General features: G+C 46.0%; 1 protein-coding gene across 2 annotated transcripts in view; it reads right to left on the reverse strand.

Moving 5' to 3' along the window:
• Positions 1–2,965: 2,965 nt before the first annotated feature.
• foxo6b (forkhead box O6 b) overlaps positions 2,966–23,281 on the reverse strand; it is a 32,855-nt gene continuing 12,539 nt past the window's right edge. For both annotated transcript variants that reach the window (XM_088602729.1, XM_088602728.1), the window contains exon 3: positions 2,966–6,861. In XM_088602729.1, the coding sequence (XP_088458855.1) occupies positions 5,425–6,861 (1,437 nt within the window). In that variant the 3' untranslated portion in view covers positions 2,966–5,424. The remainder of the gene's footprint in view (positions 6,862–23,281) is intronic.

The raw sequence follows: 23,281 nt of genomic DNA on the forward strand, positions 1-23,281 counted from the left end.
TCCATATGATTTAAAACCCTAAGCCATTCTTTATTTACAGAGACTGGACGAGTGACAAGGGCTTCTTCTGAGTATGAGAAACTATCGGGTTATTTTGGTTAGTTATGGGCTATTGGTTATGGGCTAATGGTTTGATGATTTTCTGTTACTCTCTTTCTAATTTGGTCCATGACCGAACTCTCTTCTGCTTACCTGATGCTGCTTGGATCTGAGCCTGTCGCAACAGTATATTCAGTTCCAGGCTTGTTTCATGCTGTTGTGCGTGTCTTTACAGATCATTGTCTACTTTTGCTTCAGGACAGTTCTGCTTGGCACAACTAATGGAAAAAGGACAGTAGAAAGTTATTAGTGTTACACATAGTTTCAGTAGTAATTTTGGGTTCCCCACCATTCTTTTCGAAACAATAAATTCCAGTGTTTTTTAATCCTTTCCTATAGAATTTCCTTTTCAAACAGTAAGCCACATATCATATCAATTTTGCACAAAACTCTCTTCAAAAAGTAAATGATGCAACTAACTGACTTTGAAATTGCTTCTAGCTCCTGACGTTTAAATAGGAAACTGACAAATCATCAGTGAACAAAAGGAATAAAAACATTAGAACAGACTTTTCAGAAGTTAATTTGTCGCATGTTCAATCATGAGCGTCACATAATGACTCTGTACGCACTACCTGGAAGGGAGTTAGGGACATAATGCTTTTTCAGATTATTCGGACAGAATTTTTTTGTTAATGACAAGAGACATTGAAAAGAGCATAGAACCACAAGGAAAGACCTAACAGATAATTGCACTGTGGAGCCCTAAAACTTCTAATGTTACAGACACCAGTGCACACATTGGGGTTGTCAATGTCTATTCAATAAATGGTAACTAGACCCTCTTAACTAAGTCATGATGGAATTAAGCAATTGAGACACATCTAGTAAAATTTTAGTCTGTGTAATTGGGAGTGAGGGGGGATTTTCTACATGAACAGTTTTATTGCTTGCACGCTCTTGTTTTGTAACAGTAGAATGCACAGCCTCTGATACACTGGCTGCCTGCGTGCCTTTCACACCAGTTCCATCAGTGTGATACTGAGGAAGACGGATGGCAGGGAGCTTGTTAGTGGAGAGTTTCTGATGTTGGAATGGAACAAGAGGGAATGTATCTCTGTCCCTTGTAAGGCCCTTTGGTGCCAGGTGACACATTCATGGTGAGCCGGGCCAGGGACACACAGGGAATGAAACACGTCCTCACACGCTCCTTCATCAGCTGCAGAGACACCGGCGTTCTCTCAGCAAGCGCTCCTGCGTGCCCGGAATAGCACAGGTGAGGATCTACGCAAATCCTTCGCAATCCATTGCCCCTCCCCCTGCAGCACGCCCGGAGGGAAACGGTCCTGTCAGTTTTCCCGTCATTACCAGTCTTGCTCTTCTTTTCGATATCCATGCTCTTTTTGAGCGAACCGCACAGTCTGGAGTGGAGCCTGCAATCTCAGAATCATCAGCATTGCTGTTTATATAGTGTTTATCGGGGGATCTGCTTACAAGCCTGATAAAGTGTATACTCTGAAGAAGAATTGCCCTGTTTAGAAGCAAAAAAAAAAAGATGTCTGTAACACTGAGCTGCTGATATTATGACCTGCCAGTTTTCACTGGGCTCTGCTCTACAAAGTTATCCACTGCGATCAGCCCCACTACTTTGAAGCACTTCTCATTAGTCACAGTTACTAATTACTCTTTAGTAAAAAGTAATTATAGCCGCCACTTGCGTTGTTTTTCCATTACAATGTGTTCGGCTGACAGAGATATTTAATCTGCAGTGAGATTAGGGTTTTGGGACTGGGGATGGGGGGGGGAAATGAAAGTTAATACTGGTGTCTTACCAAACGCCATTAATTACATCCTCCCTGCTCTCTTTGATAAACGGCAGTCCACAGGGAGGCACTGATCCAGTTTGTCTTTTCATCTCTGCAAATCAAAGGCAAGAGGAGAGAGACTGGGAGCAGGATGAGACCCACAGTCTAGAGGTTGCAGGTTCAGATCCGGGCTGTGCCACTTACTGCCATCTTGGGTTGGCGTTCGATTGGGGAACTGGTGACATGCTGCGCAGTCTCCCTGGAAGATGCACTCACTGAAACTCCCAAAGTGGTCTGTCTAGGACGGGGATGTACTTTGCCTGTAATTACAGTGTTCTTGATATATTTGCCCAATCTAGGCCCATTTTGTTCCCAAATTCAGCATGATAATTGAGTCCACCTCTGCTGATGTTTTTTTCATCAGCTTCAATGTGCTGTAATTGTGAACTCTCTGAAGTGGTTCTGTTTCGTGTGCGCTGCCATCCTTCCAAGATAACGCCAGATACATTTTATCCCTTTCTCGCATAAGAGTGGAAGAGGCACAATGACAGAGCAGAGAATAGGACTGCGTGGAGTACTGAGGAGAAGAGAGATGCTTGTTCTCTGGGTCGGTGCTGGGGAGAGAGCTGAAGCAAAAGGGAATGTTGCTTGTTACAAGAAACATCCCCTTTACAAACAAGATGTAGAAATGTGGTTCACCTTTAATAAATAAAAATGGCAGACAAAGACAAACGCGCCCCCAGACTCGTGATGACTTGACATTCACCACCACCCACCTCAGATGGACTGGTAATGAGTTTACACTGACCTGCGATGAATTCGCAGACACATCCTCCGCCCTTAGTAGGAAGATCAGTGATAAAGTTGACTGGATCAGCAGCGGCTTCGCTAGACCTACAGCTCAGGTTCCAGGGGAGAGCTCACAGTACAGCACTACAGACACCGGCTCCCTCTGTGAATGTACACCCACTGGGATACTGACAGCTGTAGCTGCACCACAGCATCAGAGGAGATAACAAGCCTTATTAAAAAGAGCGTCTCACACAAATTCACAGACACACACACACTCACTCAGACTGAACACGTAAACACACAGTGAGAGCATACAAAAGAGCTTAAAAAACCAGCAACTTCTTCTCTTTATTTATTTAACAGTCACCAGATGATTGGATACATTCTCTTAAAAAAAGAAAAAAGAAAGGAAACAATGAAACCGATATTTGTTTTTTTGTTAAAAACTATTATACAATATTCTCCTCAATATAGATTTTGTACAAAAATTAAAGGTTCATAAAGGAAAAAAGTATGATCCAGTAATAAACAAAGGATATAATGTGGAAGGCAGGATACGAAGGGGAGGCTACCACACTTAGGAAGATAAAAACCCATTTCTTTGAATTAATAAATATATAATATGTATATATTTATATAAATACCAGGGCATTTCTTCTCATGGTATTTCCTTTATTTCCATAAATCACTGAGCCACACACAGACATTCACCTGACACTGAGAAAAGCACACAAACCTCAGGAATTTGTCTTAAGAATCAGATCAGATGTATCAGACCCTATTTCTGCATTCAACCTCCACTGCTCCCTGAACAAAAATCCTGAAAGGGGGAAGAACCCCTCTCTAATTAAGAAAACCTAAAGCATTTGATATCTGAAAAGGTATAATCATCTGTGACTTTATCTCTGTTGCACTTGTTTGACATTCAGGGTACGGGGTGCAGTACAGTTCTCAAGTCAAGTAGCCGTATCTGCCGAGGAACAGTTGATACAGTGTGACGTTTCACAGACATCACAGCCTGGAGAAGAGAGATTTGCCTTTCTAAAAACCTCTGTTCACTTCATAGGGGATGACACGCACTACAATTATTATTATGGGCAAGATAGCTTGTTTTACTTAAAACAGAAAAATAAAAGACAATCCCTGTCTTGCAGGAATAACACCGCAATGGCTGATCAGTTTGCTTGATATGAAAGCCACTGATATGTTAAAGGCAGTTTTCTTTCTTGATGGCTAATCCTGCGATTTGTTCAGATCTTCCCCTGCTCTTGCCGCACAGATAGTTGATCTGCTTTGTAATTATTCCGGTGGGACAAAAAAAGAAGAAGACAAGAGCATGGGAAAAGGATTGCTCAAAATTCGCAAAGAGGAAACGACAAACAGGCATAACACAAGTTTAAAGGTGCTTTATAAAAGGGGTAAAACAGCAGTATCACCAAACATGAAGCCTGTCAGCGTGACACTGTCCGCTTAGCTAATTCACAATAATTCACAATTTTAGAAAAAAGTTTCTTACAAATTATTTTTGGCTGGAACATTGCCAATAGCTTGAACTGGGGATAGATTGTCTGAGCTCATCCAATTTAGTTTTTTGTTAGTCTTTTTCCAACTGACCCTTGATCATTCCAGTGACCTTCAGTAGCAGGGTTAATCGAGTGATTAAGAATAAATTAAGCAACCCATGTCCTAGCTGGATCAATGTCTTACTTCCACGCTCACTTGTTCCGTAGGGATTTGCCGATTTGCACAACAAACAGGTTACGCTTGCTTACTCTGTTGCCCTGGGCCACAGGCTGGTTTGGGATCACTCAGGAATTCCAGCAACAGTCACCTAGCAGAAAAGCCTGGATCTCATGTAGCCATTTTTCTTGTTCTAAGCAACAGCAGAGGAATCAGCAGAACACCCATTACAGGAGACGCAGCCACATTAAATTTGCAATAATGATGCACTGCCACTGCATCGCTTTGGAGATTAAAAGCAAGATGCTGAATTTCAATCAAGCACATTCATCTGCCAATGAGGAACAATCATCCTGTAACTATGTGAGCATACAGTTGACTTATATGCAACGACAGTCAAAAAGTGGAGTTTACAGATCCCAGACAATTAAAGGGCACCACTGCAGTCAACACATGTCCTGATACTCAGCGAGAAAACTAGAACACATGGAAAATCTAAAAAGGCATATGCATAAGAAAAGTTTGGAACACATTGTATCGTATGTTTTGCACACATCCTAAATTCTGCAAAAGGGTGTTCAAACTTTTGTGACTGTATTTATGCATACAGTACAATATATCATTCTCCTACATTTTGTTATGATTTATACATAATACCATATATATGCATACACACATACAGGCGTATATACATATGAATATATATACATACAGTATATGCATATATAAAGTGCATGAGAATTCAGGGCTGACTGGAGATGAAGCCAGTGAGACTGTCTGAAGGAGTATGGATGGAATATGATAGTAGGTCTCCAGATTCCTGACTGAAAGAAAGAAAAGAAAAGAGCAGCAGTACAATGTGGTTTTGATGAAGTTCAGCGGTACATTTTCACTCAAGGGTTTTTTTTTTCTGCCATGAAACAGGAGGAGGGGGGGAGGGGGCACAACACGAGAGCCTTTAGAGCACGTTTGTATTTCTGCTAGGGAGGAGTCACAGCCAGCTGGTGCACTGGACGCACCAGTTCAGGGTCCTTCGCGCTGCTGGGAGCCATCCAGTGCCAGCCAGGTGGCCTTGCGGGGGAAGGTCTCTGCCAGGTCTCCGTGTGCCTCAGCCTGGCACCCAGCTCTGATTGTTGTGTGCCTGGGGAGGGCCGGTGAGGCTGCCCATGCCCATGCCCATGCCCATGCCCATCCCCTGCGACACCGCACAGTCGAAATTGAAGTCCATCTCCTCGGAGTCCATGAAGTCGTTGAGGAGGATGGACTCCACGTCACAGTCCAGGCTGCCGTGGAAGATGTCCAAGTCCAGATCCGCTGGCAGCCGATCGTGGGGGTGGTGGTGGTATTGGCGGTGGTGGTGGTGGTGGTGGTGGTAGATGCTGCTCTGCGTGTGGTGGTAGTGCCCATGAGGGGAGTTGGCCAGGCCTTGGTGGTGGCCAGTGTAGGGTGGGTGGCGGGGGTGGGGGGCCGTGGCCAGGTGGCAGGAGTCCTGGGGCATCCCCAGCATGCCGGCAGGGTTGGGGGGCAAGGCAGTGGAGGCAGGGAGATGGGCATGAGCAGGGGGGCTGTACAGATCAGGGGCCTTGAGGCTGTAGGGCTGGAGGAGTCCGCTGTTGACCCTGGGGGAGTGGGACTGGGGCTGGGAGTGGCCGTGGGAATGAGTACGGCTGTGATTGTGGTTGTGATTCTGGCTGTGACTTTGCGAGCCCACGCCAGTGCTGGTGGGAGCCATCAGAGAATCACCATCCTGTCCCATCCTGGGGCAATACTGGGAGCCACCAGTGAGCAGATCCTGCAGGGCGTTAGAGCTGGAGTATGACCTCATACCCCCCTGGAAGCTGGCAGGCTTGTTCTCCTGGATGGTTTGCATGGGTGAGTGGTGGCGAAGCATGGCCAGGGACGGGGGGCTGTAGACAGAGCCACAGTAGGAGCCCTGGGCCTTGGGGGGGGCATAGGGGAAGGTGGGACGCTTATGCCGTGGTTGAGGGGGATACCTCTCCTCCATCAGCCTCTCCTCTAGGCTGATGGCCCCAGTGAGATCAGCCAGCTGCGGCAGCTCCACCGGGGGGCAGTGGCTGCCGGTGCCCAGGGCAGGGGAACGGGCACTGGAGGGGCTGGGGTAGAGGCGGGGCGAGGTGGAGCAGGACAGCCCTTCCTCCGGCTCCTCCAGCTCCCCTTCGGCCAGTATCGGCGACAGCCTCCCGCTCATCGTGGAGGCCGAGGAGCTGGCCCGGGACCGGATGTCTGTCCAGGCGTCGAACTCCTCCGCCCCGCCCCCGGGCCCCTTCTCCCCGGGGCTGCCCCGCTCCGGGGAGCTGCGCAGCGCCGCCGCCAGGCCGCCCCCCGCCGACGTCTTCTTCTTGCTGGCCCGGCCCTTGCTCTTCAGGTACTTGGCGCTGTTGTCCATCGACACCGCCCGCCGACGTGGCGCCTTGCCTGCTTTGCCACCCTCAGGGTTCAGCATCCACCAGGAGCTCTTCCCCGTGCCCTCGTTCTGCACCCGGATGAAGCGCGTGTGCAGAGACAGGTTGTGCCGGATGGAGTTCTGTGGACAGAGGCAGGGAGAAGATGGAGAGGAAGGGGGAAGAGGAGGAGGGAGAAGGGAATAAAGAGAAAAACAGCCTATTAGAAAGGCTTTTGACGCATTTTCCACACACGGGAGGAACACCAGAGTGACAGCAACAACCCGAAAGATGCATCTTCACTCAGGTCTATTACTGCTGCGCCAGGTTCTTAATGGACTATGAACAGCTCCTGCACAAACATGCTGTTAGCTTCAGTTCAAAACAGCCCAGCCAATCAATAATGACAAGCAACCTTCTGATCAATTGGTGATCAGCCTTCTCAAAGTGCTTTACAATGAGTCATGTTGCAACAAGGCTGTAGTAAAAGTGCTTAAAGAGAGTTATATACAACATCATAACAAGAAATACTGGGCTTAATTCCATCCATTCATTTTCTAACCACTTTATCCAGTACAGTTTTGCGGGGGAGCCGCAGGCTATCCCAGCAATCAACAGGTGTAAGGTAGGACATATAGCCTGGACTGGATGACAGCGGACACACAAGGACCAACTAGACCAGAGCCAATTTTCCCAGAAGCCCATTAACCCACCAGTATGTCTTTCGGCTGTGGTAAGATATCCGAGCACCCATGTGAACATAGGGAGAAAATCCAAACTCCACACAGAGAGCACCCTAGGTTAGGAACCCAGAGCACCAGCACCGCAAAGCAGGAATGCTAATCACCCTACCACCTTTAAACCGTTCACTTTATCAAAACGTTTGTACGGTTGCAAAGGGAACGAGATACGTGTAAGTATACGGGAGAAGACAGATCAGCAGGTGGTGATCTACCTGGGTGGGGACACTCATTCCCATACAGTCCTCCTTGAATCAAAGTGCAGTTTTGTTGTGGTTGAACTGATGCAAACAGAGGTGAAAAAGAGGCTTGGCAGTACATTAAAAAAAATGCAACACAGCGAACGATCCGACTGAAATCATGTCCTTTCAAACTAGAAATCATGCAAAAGCTCCCTAACTTCACTCACAGAAAACTTGCAACCTGTCTGTACCTGACCTTGCCAAACAGCTCCCAATCAGCCCAGGGAGACAGCTGCATCAGTCCTTCCCCACCCCCTCTCTTTAACGGTGTGAATGTCAGATAATCCCAGGCTTGTCTCCCTTCACTTCAGTGGTGTTTGAAGCCGATACCAGCCTGGCGTGGGCCCAGCTGACTCTCCAACAGACTGAGAGTGGGCATCAGGCTGACTGAGCTGTGTGCAGGGCTAACAGTGCCCACTGGTCCACACCCCCTCATCGCTGCACCCATATTCTCTCCAGCTCACTGCATAGACTCATAAAGCAGAAGGGTAAAAACAACAAGGGGAAATAGTGTTCTTGCATGGAAAAAAAGCTGATGTCATTCTACTTTTCACCCACATTTCATCGCAAAACCTTTTAAACACATATGTATTGAGAAGGATCCTGTGTTGTCATTTCAGCTGTTATTTTTCTCAGTCGTTTGCTGTTTTTATGGAAAATGACTTTTCAAAAGACATGTCAGGGCTAGGAAAAGTAAAAGGAGTATAAAATGAACGTTGCACTACCCAAAAGCATCGTCACAACAGCCTTTGATGATTTTTGTTCTATTCCGGAATCATCTTTACCTTTTCCATCTCCAAATAAATGCTATCAAAAATCTGGAACATTGAGATTGACAAAAACAAACATTTCCACAGATACTGCGATATCACTTATAACTGCAAAAAAGCACACTTTTATTAAGACAATGTCAAAAAGTATTTTGTAGGAGGTGCACTGACATTTTATTGAACAGTCCTGAAAATTAATTACGGTGATTAACCACTGTCATCAACAGTGTTGATCACCAGAGGACGTGCTGCGAAGTTCTCAGGCTGGTAACCAAGGTGCAGGTGCTGTCTTTTGGGATTCTTATACTAATCCTCTTGTGGAGCCTGGACAAGCATGTGCCTGCTCACTGGTCTCTGAGCCCAACACCCCACATATTGTGCCTGCCCATCCCACAAATTTTCAATGGGGCTCTTAACATGGCAGACAGTGCATCCTCAGCATAACTGTCCTAAAAAAGTTGTTGTTTGAAGAACACCATGAGGGCATGAAGAAAACCATGAGTTGTCATGTCATGATGAGTGCACTGGAGGAGCAGGGAGGGGGATTCCAGTACTTGATGAATCAATGCATCACCATGCCGTCAGTTTACCATCGACCACTACAAGTAGTGTACTGTTGTGGCAAGACACACCTTCCCTGACCATTACACTTGGAGCGCCCTACAGAGCTTGGAGACGTGCTGTGTTTTGTGGTCTTCCAGACCAAGGTTGGCTGTATCATCTTTCCTGGTTAGAAACTGCTGGCTGTGAACACATGACAAGCAACTGTGTGGTGACTTTGTCAAACCTCCCATATACCACTGGCACAAAGGTATTATTCTCTTGATAAGCATGGTGGTGCATTTCTTTATTTTCACCTGGCTTAGAGATTTGCATATTTTCAGAAAAATGTGAATACATTTTGCTCTGGGCTAAAATGTTTTGAAAATCACATTGTACTTGTACAGGCAAATGTCTTTTTTTGGGTGGAAAAAGTGAATACGCGGAAGTAACAATGGTCATTTCAGTGGCAGCGCCTACCAGCACATGAACCTGAAAATATAGGTCACGAACAGAAGGAGTAAAGACTGAAACAATGGAAAAGCTTACTGTTTTTTAAAAATGATTTTTACAATTCCATGTTAAACCAACGCAGATCTTTTAATGAGTAGCCATCCTGCTTCACTTGACAGTGAGGACCCAGCTGTGCCATCTGACCAAGACACGCCACAGGCGACGAATTGTACCCTTCAGCTTTTGGAGCTCTAACACATTCCCCAGCTCGCACGAAGCCTCAGGTAGCTTTCTCAGAAAGCATGTTATTTCTTCCTGAAGCAGCCAGTCAGAATAGCACACTGCAGTCTTAGGCAGGAGCCAGAAAACAATCACAGTCCAGACCCCAGAAGGCAGGAAGCGGATCAGGTGATTCAGACTCCTCCTCCTTTAGAGGGTCTTACAGTGTGAACTCCAGCTGTGGGTTACCATGACGATGGAGTAAACCAGGAGGGGGAAAAAGATGCTGTTTCATGCAGCAGGTACCTTGAAACAGGCTTTCATCCATTCTGTCAGCCAGAATCACTGGAGTGACTCCATTATCACTGGGCTCTGTGATAGACCTCATTTGCACGGCATACTGTATTTCTCCAACACCTCTGCTCCCTCTGGCCACTTTATTAGGAACTGTCTACTGCAGTCACGCACTGATGAATGTACATATTCCATCTCTCACGATAACAGAAAGGCCCAATGTACTAATCGATACATGGTTCATACTATAAAGTCTAGCCTGTTAAATGTACACAAATGAATCAGTGGCAAATGGAGTATAAAAGTTTTAAGATTGGATAGTCTGTCATTGTCCAAAAGTACCAGTTCCTGCCAGTCTTATGTGTTAATGGCTCTATTAAGGACACACCTGCTTGAAATCATCATCCAGTATTGCCTTCAATTCCTTATCTGTACTTGTATGTAAGAAACAAATGTAGATTACATTCTAGATTTTCAATCTTGTTCTGTAAAACGTTGCTCTTTGTGTTTCTCTATATACACAGAGTGTATTTGTTTAGCTTCATAAATAAGAAGTGAAACTATTCATGAGCCTATTGAAATATATAATGGAATCACCATGTATGATTTATATTTGAACTGCTTACTTGACTCTACTTTAATGGACTCTTTGAAGAGCGTATTATAAATATAAAGTCAAGTCACTTCCCTCTGCTGTGTCTGCGTCAGTAACAGTCTGGTTAATGCTGTCCCTCATATCCCCAGAGGAGGCAATCACACTTAATCCTGCTCCATCCCAGGTAATCCCAGAGAATCCAGGCTAATCCTGGTTAATTCCGGGCACTCCCAGTTGGGTGTCTCCCAAACTGAGCTGAGAAATGAAGGGGTGTTGGTGGAAGGCAGCGGGGGATAACCAGCACATCCTCAGAGAGGGAGAGGTGGGGGGAAGAAGGTTTTATTTCTGAACCCATTAACTAGCCCATTTGATATGCAAATACTAAAATCAAACGAATCAGTCGAAATACCTCAACTAAAAGAATCCAAGAAGTGGATCACAAAGCCTGTGAGGATCCCGTGAGGTCTTAGATCTAAATGGAGCACACTGTGGAATCCAGTAAAAAGGAAACGAGAGGAATTCCCATCCCGAAGAGGAGAAATCCACATTGTCACGCTCCAAGAACCGAGTCCTTCAGATCTGGCAAAGTGTGAGCTAATCTGTTGAGACAGCACCGACACTCACTAATTTAACATGGGCTCCTGAAGTCAAAGCTCGAAAGAAAAGCAGCCATTAAGTTCACGCAGGGTATTATTAGTGACAGCCATGTCCAAAAGCACATAGTTCAGCTTAAAGTTTAACCCTTGTGTTTCCGCGCAGTGGTGAGCCCTGGGACTGAGATGCAGTGCTCCTCCAGTTGAGGCAAGGCCTCCTGGTGGGCACTGGTGGTGCATGAAAAGGTGAAGGAAGCTACAGTGAATATTCACACTCCCCGATCCCCCATGACGGCACTGAAACTAGCTGCTTCCCAAGGACTAGCAATTCCACATCTGGAGGGTATAGGCTGGAAAAATAATTCTATTTTTTCCAAACACCGCATATGACTCATCGCAGGCATCATTACACGAACTGTGTCCCCGGTTCCTTGTGCGTTGTCCTGCTTCCACAGACGTACAGTAGGATTTCATTTTTGGGGTCCCCTGGCAGGTGGTGCTTCCGTCTTGCTCTGCATCTGGCGTGTCATGTTTCCAAGGCAAGTTCAAAATCTTGATCATAAGAGATTAAAATAATTCAGAAAGTGCAAGTGTCTTGATTTTGACAGTTGTGCAATCAACAAATTAGATCGAATATACAAATATAATCAAATCAAATATAATAGAATTATAAGCCCTTGGCCAGCTTCAGAATATCAGCCCTTTCGCCTGAACAGTTGTGTCATGATCTCAGCTTTCAGTGCTTTGTACTTAATTTCGCTTTGCGCCTCCTGACTCATGTTTCTGCACTGAGTGAGAAGCATGTTTGAAAAACTCTTCTAGACTGTCTTTGTTTTGTGCTGGAGAGACTGGAACAAAAGAATCAAAGGATATTAGCGCAATATCAGGAACTGTCACCTAAGGCTCAAAAGGCTACTGTTGGGGAGTTTGGTCACATACCAGCGCCACAGTCTTGCCAAACGCGTACCAACACCCATAAGGAGCTCCCTGCCATGCTTTCATTGCCAGCACAAAAACAGAGCGCCGCGCCAGCTCATGAGGCTGGGGCAATGGTTGCCAGCTTGGCACCCTGCCACCCCCTCTCCCCACACCCACAGTCTGTGGCAGAGCGGCAGGGTTGGCGCTTGGCAAGGGGGCTGCCAGGGCAGGCTGTCTGTGTGGGCGTCACAAGCTGGCATGACTGTCAGGGGCAGGCGGAGGAGGTGCAGGGGGGGGACGGGGGGAGGAGCAGTGTGAGAAAGTGTCTAAACAAAAAGGTTCTGCACCCCTCGGATGAGACCCCTTCAGCCTCTCAGCAGCACTTCAGAGGAGAAGCAAGATAGCGGGCTACGTTTCTCTGCAACCTGTACAGGGTCTAATGGAATGGAAACCAGCCACAATTCTTAAAAAAACTCAATGCATCAGATGCCTTTTTCATAGCATTAGTGTTACGAACGTATTTGTCCTTTGTGAAGCACGACTCGCTCATAAAGCAACTGTAGAAGCAGCAGACAAGCTCCAGAATATCAGGGTGCAATGGTGGTAAAGGCAGCAAAAACAGTGGGAACACGGAGTGTTACAAATGAGACAGCTTGGCACATGAACAAGTAGAGTTTGATTCCACGCTGAAACATGAAAAGAGGGAAAAAAAACATGGCTCACAAAAGGCTTCCATCCATCTGTATAGGTGTCATTGAAATAGCAGGAACATGGAAAAGTGGTTAGGGACGTTGGGCCTATAAACACAAAGATCGTAGGTTCTGTCCAGAGCAGACCCTTCACTCATCCCAGGCTTCTAAATGGGCACAAGCTGTATTCAGTGAGAAGGCTGATCTAGAATGGGACTGACATCATTCTTTTACCAGTCTTATGCTGTAGTCTCCAGTTAACTACAGTTCTTACACAATAAAACCTCTTCAGCTCATGAAGGGCTCGAAAGACCCAAAGCAATACCAGGGTAGGTATTTCCTGAGACAGAAAGCTCATCAGCAGTTAGGTGAAAATAAACTGACTGCATAAAGCTCTTTAAGCCACCACGTGACTTAATTTGAATCGATCAGAAATAAAATGACCCAACAAGTGATGAGTTAAGATTGCAAAATTGATAAACAGTCAAACTGTTGCCAAAAAAACAAAGCTGGGGGAGATTATCTATCAAAAAGCCAAAGCATTGCTCTGTACAATAAAAAAAAACTGACTGATTAATTCCATTTAGCTAGAAGCCAGCTAACAAAAAATAGAAGACAATCATCAAAACCTTTTGATCCCAGATAGATTCCTTCACTTTAAAGCCCTGGGGTAAAGGCCTTTCTCTCTTTGTGGAGGGCTGTGTGGAGGGGCCAGGCTGAGTGTCTGGAGTTTTGTGCCAGCCGGAGAGATGGGCAGCGGAGGGGGGGTGCTGTGCCAGGCTGACAGGGCGCTAATTGCAGTCACTGCCCAGCGGGGGGGGGGGGCGGGCTTGCTGTGCATCCAGGCAGGGGGAGGGCAGCCATGGGCAGATAAAAATAGAGCCGGCAGATTAATGAGCATCTGAAAGTGGGCAGGGGATCGGAAAATACACACCGAATGCCAGCACTGCCCAGCCCTGAGGGCACAGGCTGCTCTTGCTGTGCTCCAGGCATGGCACAGACAAACGCCACACGCACTGGGCACTGAATATGGAACACCACTCGTATCAACACAGTGCACCCCGCCAGCCCTGCAGACACACACACTGAAGACCGCGATACGCAGTCGTGCTTACCAGCATTCACACAACAGGTGTACAAATTCTGCTGCTATTTCCACACTGCACCCACTTCATTTGACACACATCACAAATATAAGATCCATGTGCTTTTTCCTCTACACACTCTTCACATCCCCCTCTTAGTGTGCTCAGTCAGGTAAATATAAGCTTTTACAGGTGCGAGAAACATTTGTGTCAATCTGAATTTTCCCCGCTGTTTTAATGCCAATAAACCACAGATCCCGAAGTACCTTCTGCCCCCCTGTCTTCATACATGACCTTCACAAGCAAGACATGCACAAGGTTCATTCTCAGGCTCAAGTTTCCAGTTTTGGCAAACTTTGATTCTTGCAGAGGTCCTGTAAAATTAATGAAGACAAATATACTGGCTGTGGACCCATCAAAATTCCTTTAGAGAGCCAAGCCTTATCTCAGCACTGAAAACTGATCTTGCAGAACCTAGTTTTGGCAGAGCAAGCAATTGTTGGATCCACTACGTGAAAGTGAGTGAAAGATCCATCATAAAAGTAAGACGTGTCTTAACTCGTGTAGGATCTCAATTCCCTTATTGGAAACGTTGCCTGCCTTCTACAATTTCAATATCACCCCCTAACCACACACTGTAAGGCTTCTGATGCCTGGTCCTTTGACCTTTGACCATTTTAGCTGGTCTCTCTGGCTGATTAAATTATCCATTAATTCATGTAACCATGGGACTGATTTGAATTTTCTAATTGTTTTATTCTTCTAAAAAGTTGACAGTTTCCAGCCACTTAAAGATATTTGAAGATTTTTTATTTGCAGAGCGCGAAAGAATTTAAAGATTCCTGATTAAATCTGGCGTTCAATTAAATAATCAAGAGCTCAACAAAAAGCAGTTGTCTCAGGGATCATAAGGATGTGGACTGGGAAAGCCCATTGAGATAGATTCTAGGAAAATGCTGCTTGTAATGTGGCCCAATTTCACAAAACCACAATAGGAACCAACACATGCACATACGTCCCATCTTACGTCATATATCATTTCCTATTATGCTTTTCTGATGAAAATGGGTTTCAGCTTCTAAATTTACCTTACAAAACCCACTAGAAACTCGGTCCATTCCAAACCCTGAGACAAACTGAAACAGTTACTGAGCTAAAACAGATACTCATATGCTGCCACACATACTTCCAGGCACAAATATTATAGCAGATTCACAAAGAAGCATTCCTTCGAATGTAGCCTGAGACAGGCATGCAGTCACTCGCACTAAGCCAATTGTGCACATACTTACAATTTGACACACAGTCTCAGGCACCCCTACACACACATACACACACACACAAACACAATTCTCCCTGGTCTGTCAGCCTGGCACACTGGGCACGCTCATTACTGGAATGCCAAGCTACCGGTTGCTAAGGAGACCTACGGGAGAGGGAGGGCTTCTGTTACCATGGCAGCCAGTCTGCTTCCTGCCAACTATCCCTCCTCAAGAGACCTGACCAGACTAAAGAGAAGAAGTGGGGGGGACAGACTGACAGACTCAGAGGGAGAAACAGGCCAAGAACAGATAGAGAGAGAAAGATAGATTCAGAGTGATAGAGGAAAGACAAATGGGAAGGGAAGAGAAGGAAACTGCAAGAGGGCGTAAAAAAAAGAAAGAGGCCAGGCTGAGAAGAAAGGAGATGTAGAGAAAGCTGGGAAACCCAGAAGAGAGGGACAGAGAATGTACTCAGCAGACATCCTTTGGGTATGAAGAGAGAGAGTGAAAGCCCTGCCAATAAAACATCTATGAAATCGCAATTTTCAGTCGAGCCCTCATGGAAATGTACAGCAGTATAAACCACATTCTGTCGTGTTTCATCTCCGTCAGCGTGTGACCAAACGTGGCTGTCAACGGGTTCTTCCAGCCCAACACTCTGAGCGAACGCCAGGCCGCCCCTCCTCTTCACGCCACGGTCCTGCATCCTAACGAGAACTTCCTTCAATGCTTCTAGTCTTACAGTACGTCTCCAAGCAGAATGTGGCACAAGCCAGCATCATTTGCCATGGAGATATAACTCCCTGAGGGTCGGGGGAGGAACAGGGAGAGTAGGATCCTGCTGGCATATGGACTAACTTAGCAAGAAGACAGTAGGAACCATGTTTACTCCCAGTCACATGTCCAGCGTGTCTATATATCCATGATACTCTGTATCTACACACACAGTGGCAGCACTGCCAGCCCAGCCTTACAGCAGGAGCGCCTCAGACAACAAGCACACAGGTCTGATGTAGTGCTGCACATGCAAAGAAGGTCTATCTTATTCGTATGCAGACAGTGAGAGATAGGCAAAGAGAAAGATAGAAATTTGACAGACAGAGATTAGGCACAGCCAGATAGATGGATAGACAGACCGGCGGTGACTATTTAAAGCTGGGCACTGAAATGGAAACACTACAAGCAGCATCAACCTGACATTTTCTTCATACTGTATATTGCAAGTCGAAGCAGAGCTGCCATGAGCAATTCCTATCTACAGCGCGCTTTATGTTTCCTGACTTATTAACCCCTGTGCTCTTCAGCTGGACCCATCTATGGATATCCAGTGCTGACAGGAGGCCGTGTCCGTCTATATTGCCTCCCACACGGATTCAGGCAGGGGTAGACGTCTATCTCCTTCGCCTGCTCTGCCCATCGGAGGTTGGAGTGTACAGGGAAGCAAACCCCCTTTTCAAAAGGGCCCAATTAAGTCAGTTTGAGTTAGGGTCTGGGCGGCGAGAGAGGGAGAAGGCAGAGGAGAAAAGGCAAGCGCCGAGACTTTGTAGCCGAGGCGCGGCAACTCGCTTTCAGCTCCTCAACGGGAGACTATGAAATATTAATAACAGCTTCAGCTGCAGACTTTTGAAGCTCGTCGCTTAAGTAAAACTTAAACCCTAATGAGTGAGGCCTCATGAATCGGTAATGAAGGCGGAGAGAAAAGGGGGGGCGCTGGGGCTGGGGGAGAATGGGGGTAGATTTGTGGTTTAAAGTCTCCTGAAAACTTAATTAAAGAGGTGTCAGGCTCCCTTCATGCTGACAGAGCAAAGCTGAAGGAAAGATTGAGATGTCCATTACATGCTGTATACTAGATCTGGCAACAGATTGCAAACCCTTACAAAATACTTCACCCAACCTTATCCGAAAGGGAAAGCGGCAGAATTACAGAGGGTATTTCAGATCCTAACTCCAAATACATTGACACAGATGTGAAATAAAACACGGAGCAACTTACATTTTCAAAACACAGACGGCTGGAAGAATGATGTTTTGTGAAAAGTGCATTTTCAGATGTGAACAGAACCAGCCCCCGGTCAGGGCCTGGCAGGCAGGAGACCAGCCCTGTGAAAGTGGTTTGCCTCTCAACACAACCTGTGCAAACTCACAGACATTGCCTTCCAAGATCTGGGGTTTGTGGTATTGTTTAGGTGCTTTCAAAACAGTGGTGTAGAGTAAGGGACTATTCCCTGGAGAGTGTCGTCATTAGAATCATACAAATAAAAATATAAACAATTCTGGGTCCAGGCTCATTATAAGTATCCTACTTGTCCCACTCTCTGCCCTCCTTATTCCCAGAGGCTTTTCAGACGCTGCTTCTTGAATGTACACATAACAGGGACTATGCCTCTTTTGCAGTGCAGCAGGGAGACTGGAGTCTGACTGAGGTCTTCAAAATCACAAAGGTATAGCAGTAAATTGAGCAACTCCTCACTCTTATAGCACAACTCATTCCTGCTGGGCAGTTAAGTGAGCCACTTGTTGGGAGGGTTCCGGGTTCGAGCCCCAGCTGTGCCATTGATCCATTGCGTGTGGCTCTGGGCAACTACGCTTCGTCTCTGTGCTCTATCATTGGGGGAACCTGTAACCACATTTATCTGAAGCTCTGCACCATCAAATACTGTCTCAATGTACATTTTCAACCTTCTAGCCGCCAAATGACTTTGGGTAGAAGTGTCTACTAAATGGAGATTATAACACAAGTTCACACTTCCGCCCGCCTACATATAGAAGTCTCGCACCCAGGACTTCCCTTCGCGGATCTCTCTCGCACTCCCCTGCCACCCCAGCAACACCCTTGCAGCAGTCCCCCTAGCTCAATCCTCTCAAGAGGGGGGGGGTCTATATATTCTATAAATATTCTACATATATATTTCATCCTTCTGTCGCATTCATTAGGATCCAACCACACAACTGCAATGGCCGCTTATGACCAAGATTGCAGGTTTTCTCCAGGCATCAGTCTAGTGAGAACAGCAGCTCTCCCATGCATAGCACACGGTGAAAACACAAACTGCAGAAAGACCAGGGAGTTAAAAATGGACGAGTCCAATTAGTTTAATTAAGGCATAGAGAAGGCAAACCACAAGGCTACGTTGCTCCTTGAGGACTACCAACACCCTCACGCTAAACCCAGTGTCAGCTGCCTGGTCCACAGTGGATTTCAAAGGGAGCAGTGTGAGACATCAAGGGCTACATGTGGTTGTACTCTTGGAACACAGACTGCAACTCCTAGCAATGCCCAGACAGCAATCTCTGGTAGAGTGGCTTTTTGCAAGTCTTCTTCATATCCCAGAGATTCAACGCCTATGTAAATCATTTCTTTACACCAAGAGGGTTTAAAATTCATCCTCAAGCCTGTCTTTTATTTTGGAGGACGCTTGCAAATAAACAGTTACAAATGCTCTCAGCGGGGATCTTTGATCAGTGATGTTCTTGCGACGCACAGTTTTTGGTGTACCACATTCATAACCTCTCTTCGTTCGGGTCACTGCTGGTGGTTCAGACTTTCCCACCGTGGTAGAAGAACTTCCTGCACATCGGAAAGAGGCAGGAAAGACAAAGCTGTGGCTTGTCCTGTCAAAGGGAGAGCCAGCGCAGCCCCAGTGTTCAGCGTGGATGTAAATGCTGTGCTGTGTGCTGAGGGCAGGCCACAGTGTTTCTGCATGAGTGCCACTGTCAGTAGGCATCACTCAGCCAGGCAGCACCAGGACACGAAGCTCATTAGCAGAGACAGAGAGAGAGAGATGGAAGTGTGTGTGTGCTGGAGAGGGGGGGGGGTGGGTTCGGCCACACGCCTGTTAATATCTGCCTTGAGAGCATTACACACACCGCACTGAGCACAACCCTTAGTCACGCAATCACCCGGCCACACAGACACAACATACACCCTCCCTCGTGCTCTCTGTGCACGTCACCGCTGGAAAAACCACACTGTATGCACTGTCCACCCTCATCTCACTTCATCTTCCTCGGCAATTCCTCTCGGTCTCTATTCATACTCTCCTCTCTTATCTCATTCTTCCTTTTATCTCACTCGCTGCACTGAGGCTCTAAGGACATTTTCTCTTTCTCTCTCTGCCTTCCTTTCATCACACGATTCTCCTCAGTCGTTACAGTTTTGAACATACAACACATCAACCTGATATTCTTCCTTCTTCCCCTTGACTTCCACCCCAGAGCTCTACTTGAGCTACAGCACGACAGACTCAATCTAGACCCAAATTACCACTGTTAGAAGTTACAACAAGAAAACATTAAAACTTTCAGAGTTCCACGGATATTAAGACAGAGTAACAGATACCTTTGGTGCAGACTGATCGATATATGCAAATACTGCACATTAATAAATAGCCTCTGTATATAATGAGACATGCTGCTACACGGGTCTACAACTGCTATAGAGCAAGAAGGAGACAGACATGGCGGAGCTGAGATAAACAGGCAGGGAGAGGGGAAGCTTGCTGAGCCATTATGGAGCTGCGTGCCTTCAACATACCCCTCCCCAGAGAGAATGTGAGTCTCAGCTGTGCCCCCCCCCAGTGCTGGCTGCCCTGGGGGGGCTCACACACATCTCACAGTCTGGTAGCCCCCTGCCAGCCCCTCCCCCCAGCTGCCTGCCCCACCTCTGGCACTGCGTCTGCCCCCAAACTCGCAGTGACCTACTTCCTGTGCCTGACTGCCTGCCCTCTCTAGGCATCCACACCATTAAACAAGCTAATCCTATCAGCTGCCTGCCCCTCTAACCCCCTTTTATTGTTTATTGCATATCCAATTCTGTGCCTTTCTGCATGATTTTCCCCTTACTCCTTCTGTCCCTTGATCATAAAGGATTCAAAGAACTTTGCAAAGCTGATTGTTGGGGGAAGTAATTTCTCGTTGCGCAATCGCATAAAGCCCTCTGGGTCAGCAGGATACAGTTGGGCATGTGCCTAACTGATATTCCTTCCCTGCTTCCTCTGGTTTCTCATTGAGGCAGTTAGCTGGGATGGATGAGGATTGTGCAGGGAGAGGGAGAGGGAATTAGCAGGCACACACTCGTTCTGAAGTGCACTGGGGTTGTAGCCAAGCCCTTTGCTGCTTTGGGAGCTGATACATTGAGATCTTTTCTGGAAACAGCTTTCTGAGGTTCCAGGATCAATAGTCTATGAGAAGCCAGGCTAGTAAGAAGAAGCCAAACAGCCTCTTCCGTTAACCTTTCTCATGTTCTCACTATTTTGTGACACAGATAAAGATGGAATAAAATAAAGCCAGCAATTCAAACAGTTCTTTAAATTAAGTCTTACTGGCATATTAAACCATTACATTTTCTTCCTCTGCCTGGGAACACCCTTAAGAGGCAGCTCACAGAATATACTTAAACAGACTGATCCTTATGTGACGAAATACACTATGATTTCTTCCACAGCAGGGTTTTCTATCTACAGCATGGATATACCCCTCGAGCTGTATCCCTGTAAACGCCAATGACAGATGACCTCTGAACTCCTGTTTGAGGCCAACAATCAGAAAAGCTTTTCAGGAAAGTTCAGCATCAGGCTTTTGTTGAAATGAAGCTGACACGATTGAGAGAGAAAGATAAGTTTGATGGTATTTCCTGGTTAAATTGTTGTAAACTGTAATTTGGATTCATAAATTACCTATTAATTTTATTCTCCATCATTTTTGGCAATTCTTAAGGAATGCATATCGCCACTGGACCCCCATACACCATCACAGAAGAGCTAAAGACAGCATTCAAGAACCTTCCAAAATGTGCATTATCTGACCGGCCCATTTCTCTTTGTGTTGGACAAAGCCCGACAACAGATGAACGACAGCCATTACTCATACTGATAGCACTGCAAGTTAACAGGCTGGCTACAGAGCATGTTCTACTGTAGGAATAGGAGGATACAATGGCCAGCAAAAAAACACCCACTCAACACAGCCAGTGCATGGCCAAATGAGTTCTGTCATTTTGGAAAGATCACAGCAGAGCAATCACTTAGCTTAGATCTGGACTGCAAGGCCCCAGTGCATTAAGAATGAGCACTCTTACCTGCTGGACCACTCAGAGTTCTCAATAATGGCCTCCTTTATATTCTTATGTGAAATCCACTTTAATGAGCGTGGTGAGTATTGCTCGGGAGCCATCACCTCACCTGACGAATGTCAAAAAATGTTTTCCTGGATCTCCATCTGATCAAACTACCTTCAGATATTTATGTGTGAAAATGTATTTTAGAGGCATCTATGACTTGCAGCTTCAGGTTAGTCCACTTAAGAATCTTAAGGGGAGTGAGGCACTGTGTCAGAACAAAGGGAGATTGTAAGGAGTGAATGGAAAGAGGGGAAGAATCTGAGGGCCAGTAACAGGCTGATGTTGTTACAGGAAGGGTGAAAATCAAGAAGGAGGAGCTCAGGAGTGAGAAGAAAGTTCAGGAGAGAAGTAAAAAAAGAGAGGAGAATGCAGGCAGGAGATTAATAGATGTGGCCAGTGCAGGATGGTGAGAAAAATGAGGGAGAGGGTTGCACAGAAGAAGAAAGCAAGAGCTGTCCTGGTAGACAGAAAGGGGAAGAGAGAGAGTTTTTCTGTGCAGGCATGTGTCTGTGAGTGCGAGACAGCAGTGGGGTTCATTTCGGGCCATCAGTTGGCTCTCTTGAACAGTATTCACATGGCTGGAATACTAAACACACAGCCCTGCATCCTGACCTACTTTCCCCAAACTAACACTCAGAAGTGGAGCTCCTTGTGGTAAGTTCTCCAAGTTCATTAAATGTTCACTCGGGCTAGTTTGTGATGGTGAAGACATACTAATGAACTATCAGCTCTCAGACATGCAGTGTTAAAACATGCATCTTCAGCTGCAAGATAGTCATTTCCATGCTGTTTCCTAACTTGCCACTTCTGCTTCATTATTCTTCATTGATCCTTCTGCTTAGATTTGTGAACTCCACCCTTATTTACTATCCCAACAAACATATAACCAAAGAGAGAAACAAACTGAGGACCGAGATGAGTAAGACGGGACACCGGGCAAGTATAAAACTGATGCATCAAGGCACTTAACGGGCAAAAGGACCTGTTACGATATTAAGTTACTCCGTCCCACAACATGAAATGTAATTTCTGGAACTGGTTACCTGTCCTCCTAAGCAATCATCTGAACCAGATCAACTGATTGAACTCAGTCATCTGGTTTGAGCAAAACCGGAGTAAGTAATCTGGCTCTGGCAACAGGTGCCAAGGGGAAAGGAAACAAAAAAATGTTTGTGGAAAAAAACACAGATTCTCCCTCTCAACGATGAGCATAACCCTCCCCACCTAAGATAGCGTGCAGTCTAGCACTCAGGGAAATATAGTCTAACTGATGAATAACTGAAGCAGCTCTATTCATTCCTTTCACTCAACAGGGGTCATGCACTGATTTTTAATTGCGTTACTGATTTTATTACACACTCCACACTTAGTACTGAATGGTTGGTAGTCACTCAGAACATACACTTTTTTAGACTGAATTAAGCTACTGGTTTCAGACTTTGATCACCTTACAGCATTCTGTAAAAGTGTCAGGGGTCAGTGCAACATCACTGGCATGAGGTCAGCGAGGGTCAGATTAAAGGTGACATGGTTGATGGGGTTGTTGTGTGTGTGTGCAATGTTGTATGGAACTAATTTCCAGTCCAAAACTAACTCGCTTCACACAGAGAGACTGTGCAATCCTGCACGGTGTGACTGCAAGGTGTCTGAATGCAGCAATCTGCCTGCAATTAGGGTGAAATCAGGGAGAAATCTGCACTGCCACAATAATGAGCCTCGTTTGAATTATTAACGAGAGATATTCCCCCTGGACTCAGACTCCCGTTGGGCCTATCACGGTAGACACACACATGCACACACGATAAAGCAGATGCACAAATGTAACACAACATAATAGACGCAGAGACATAACCAATAACAGACACACAAAAATGCAAAACAGACAGTTTGCACAGTAGGGCCCATCAGCTATGGCTCCAAATACTCCAACACAGTTTTTGAAAGCTGTTAGCACCTGGCTAGTAAGAAACGCTCCCACTTCTGTCTTCTTCCCAGAAGAGTGGTGTGTGAACTGGTCTCCATAGGGGGCTGTTGACTAAGATGAC

The sequence above is a fragment of the Lepisosteus platostomus genome, chromosome 13, assembly GCF_059453375.1.
Source record: "Lepisosteus platostomus isolate fLepPlt1 chromosome 13, fLepPlt1.hap1, whole genome shotgun sequence".
Taxonomy (NCBI): domain Eukaryota; kingdom Metazoa; phylum Chordata; class Actinopteri; order Semionotiformes; family Lepisosteidae; genus Lepisosteus; species Lepisosteus platostomus.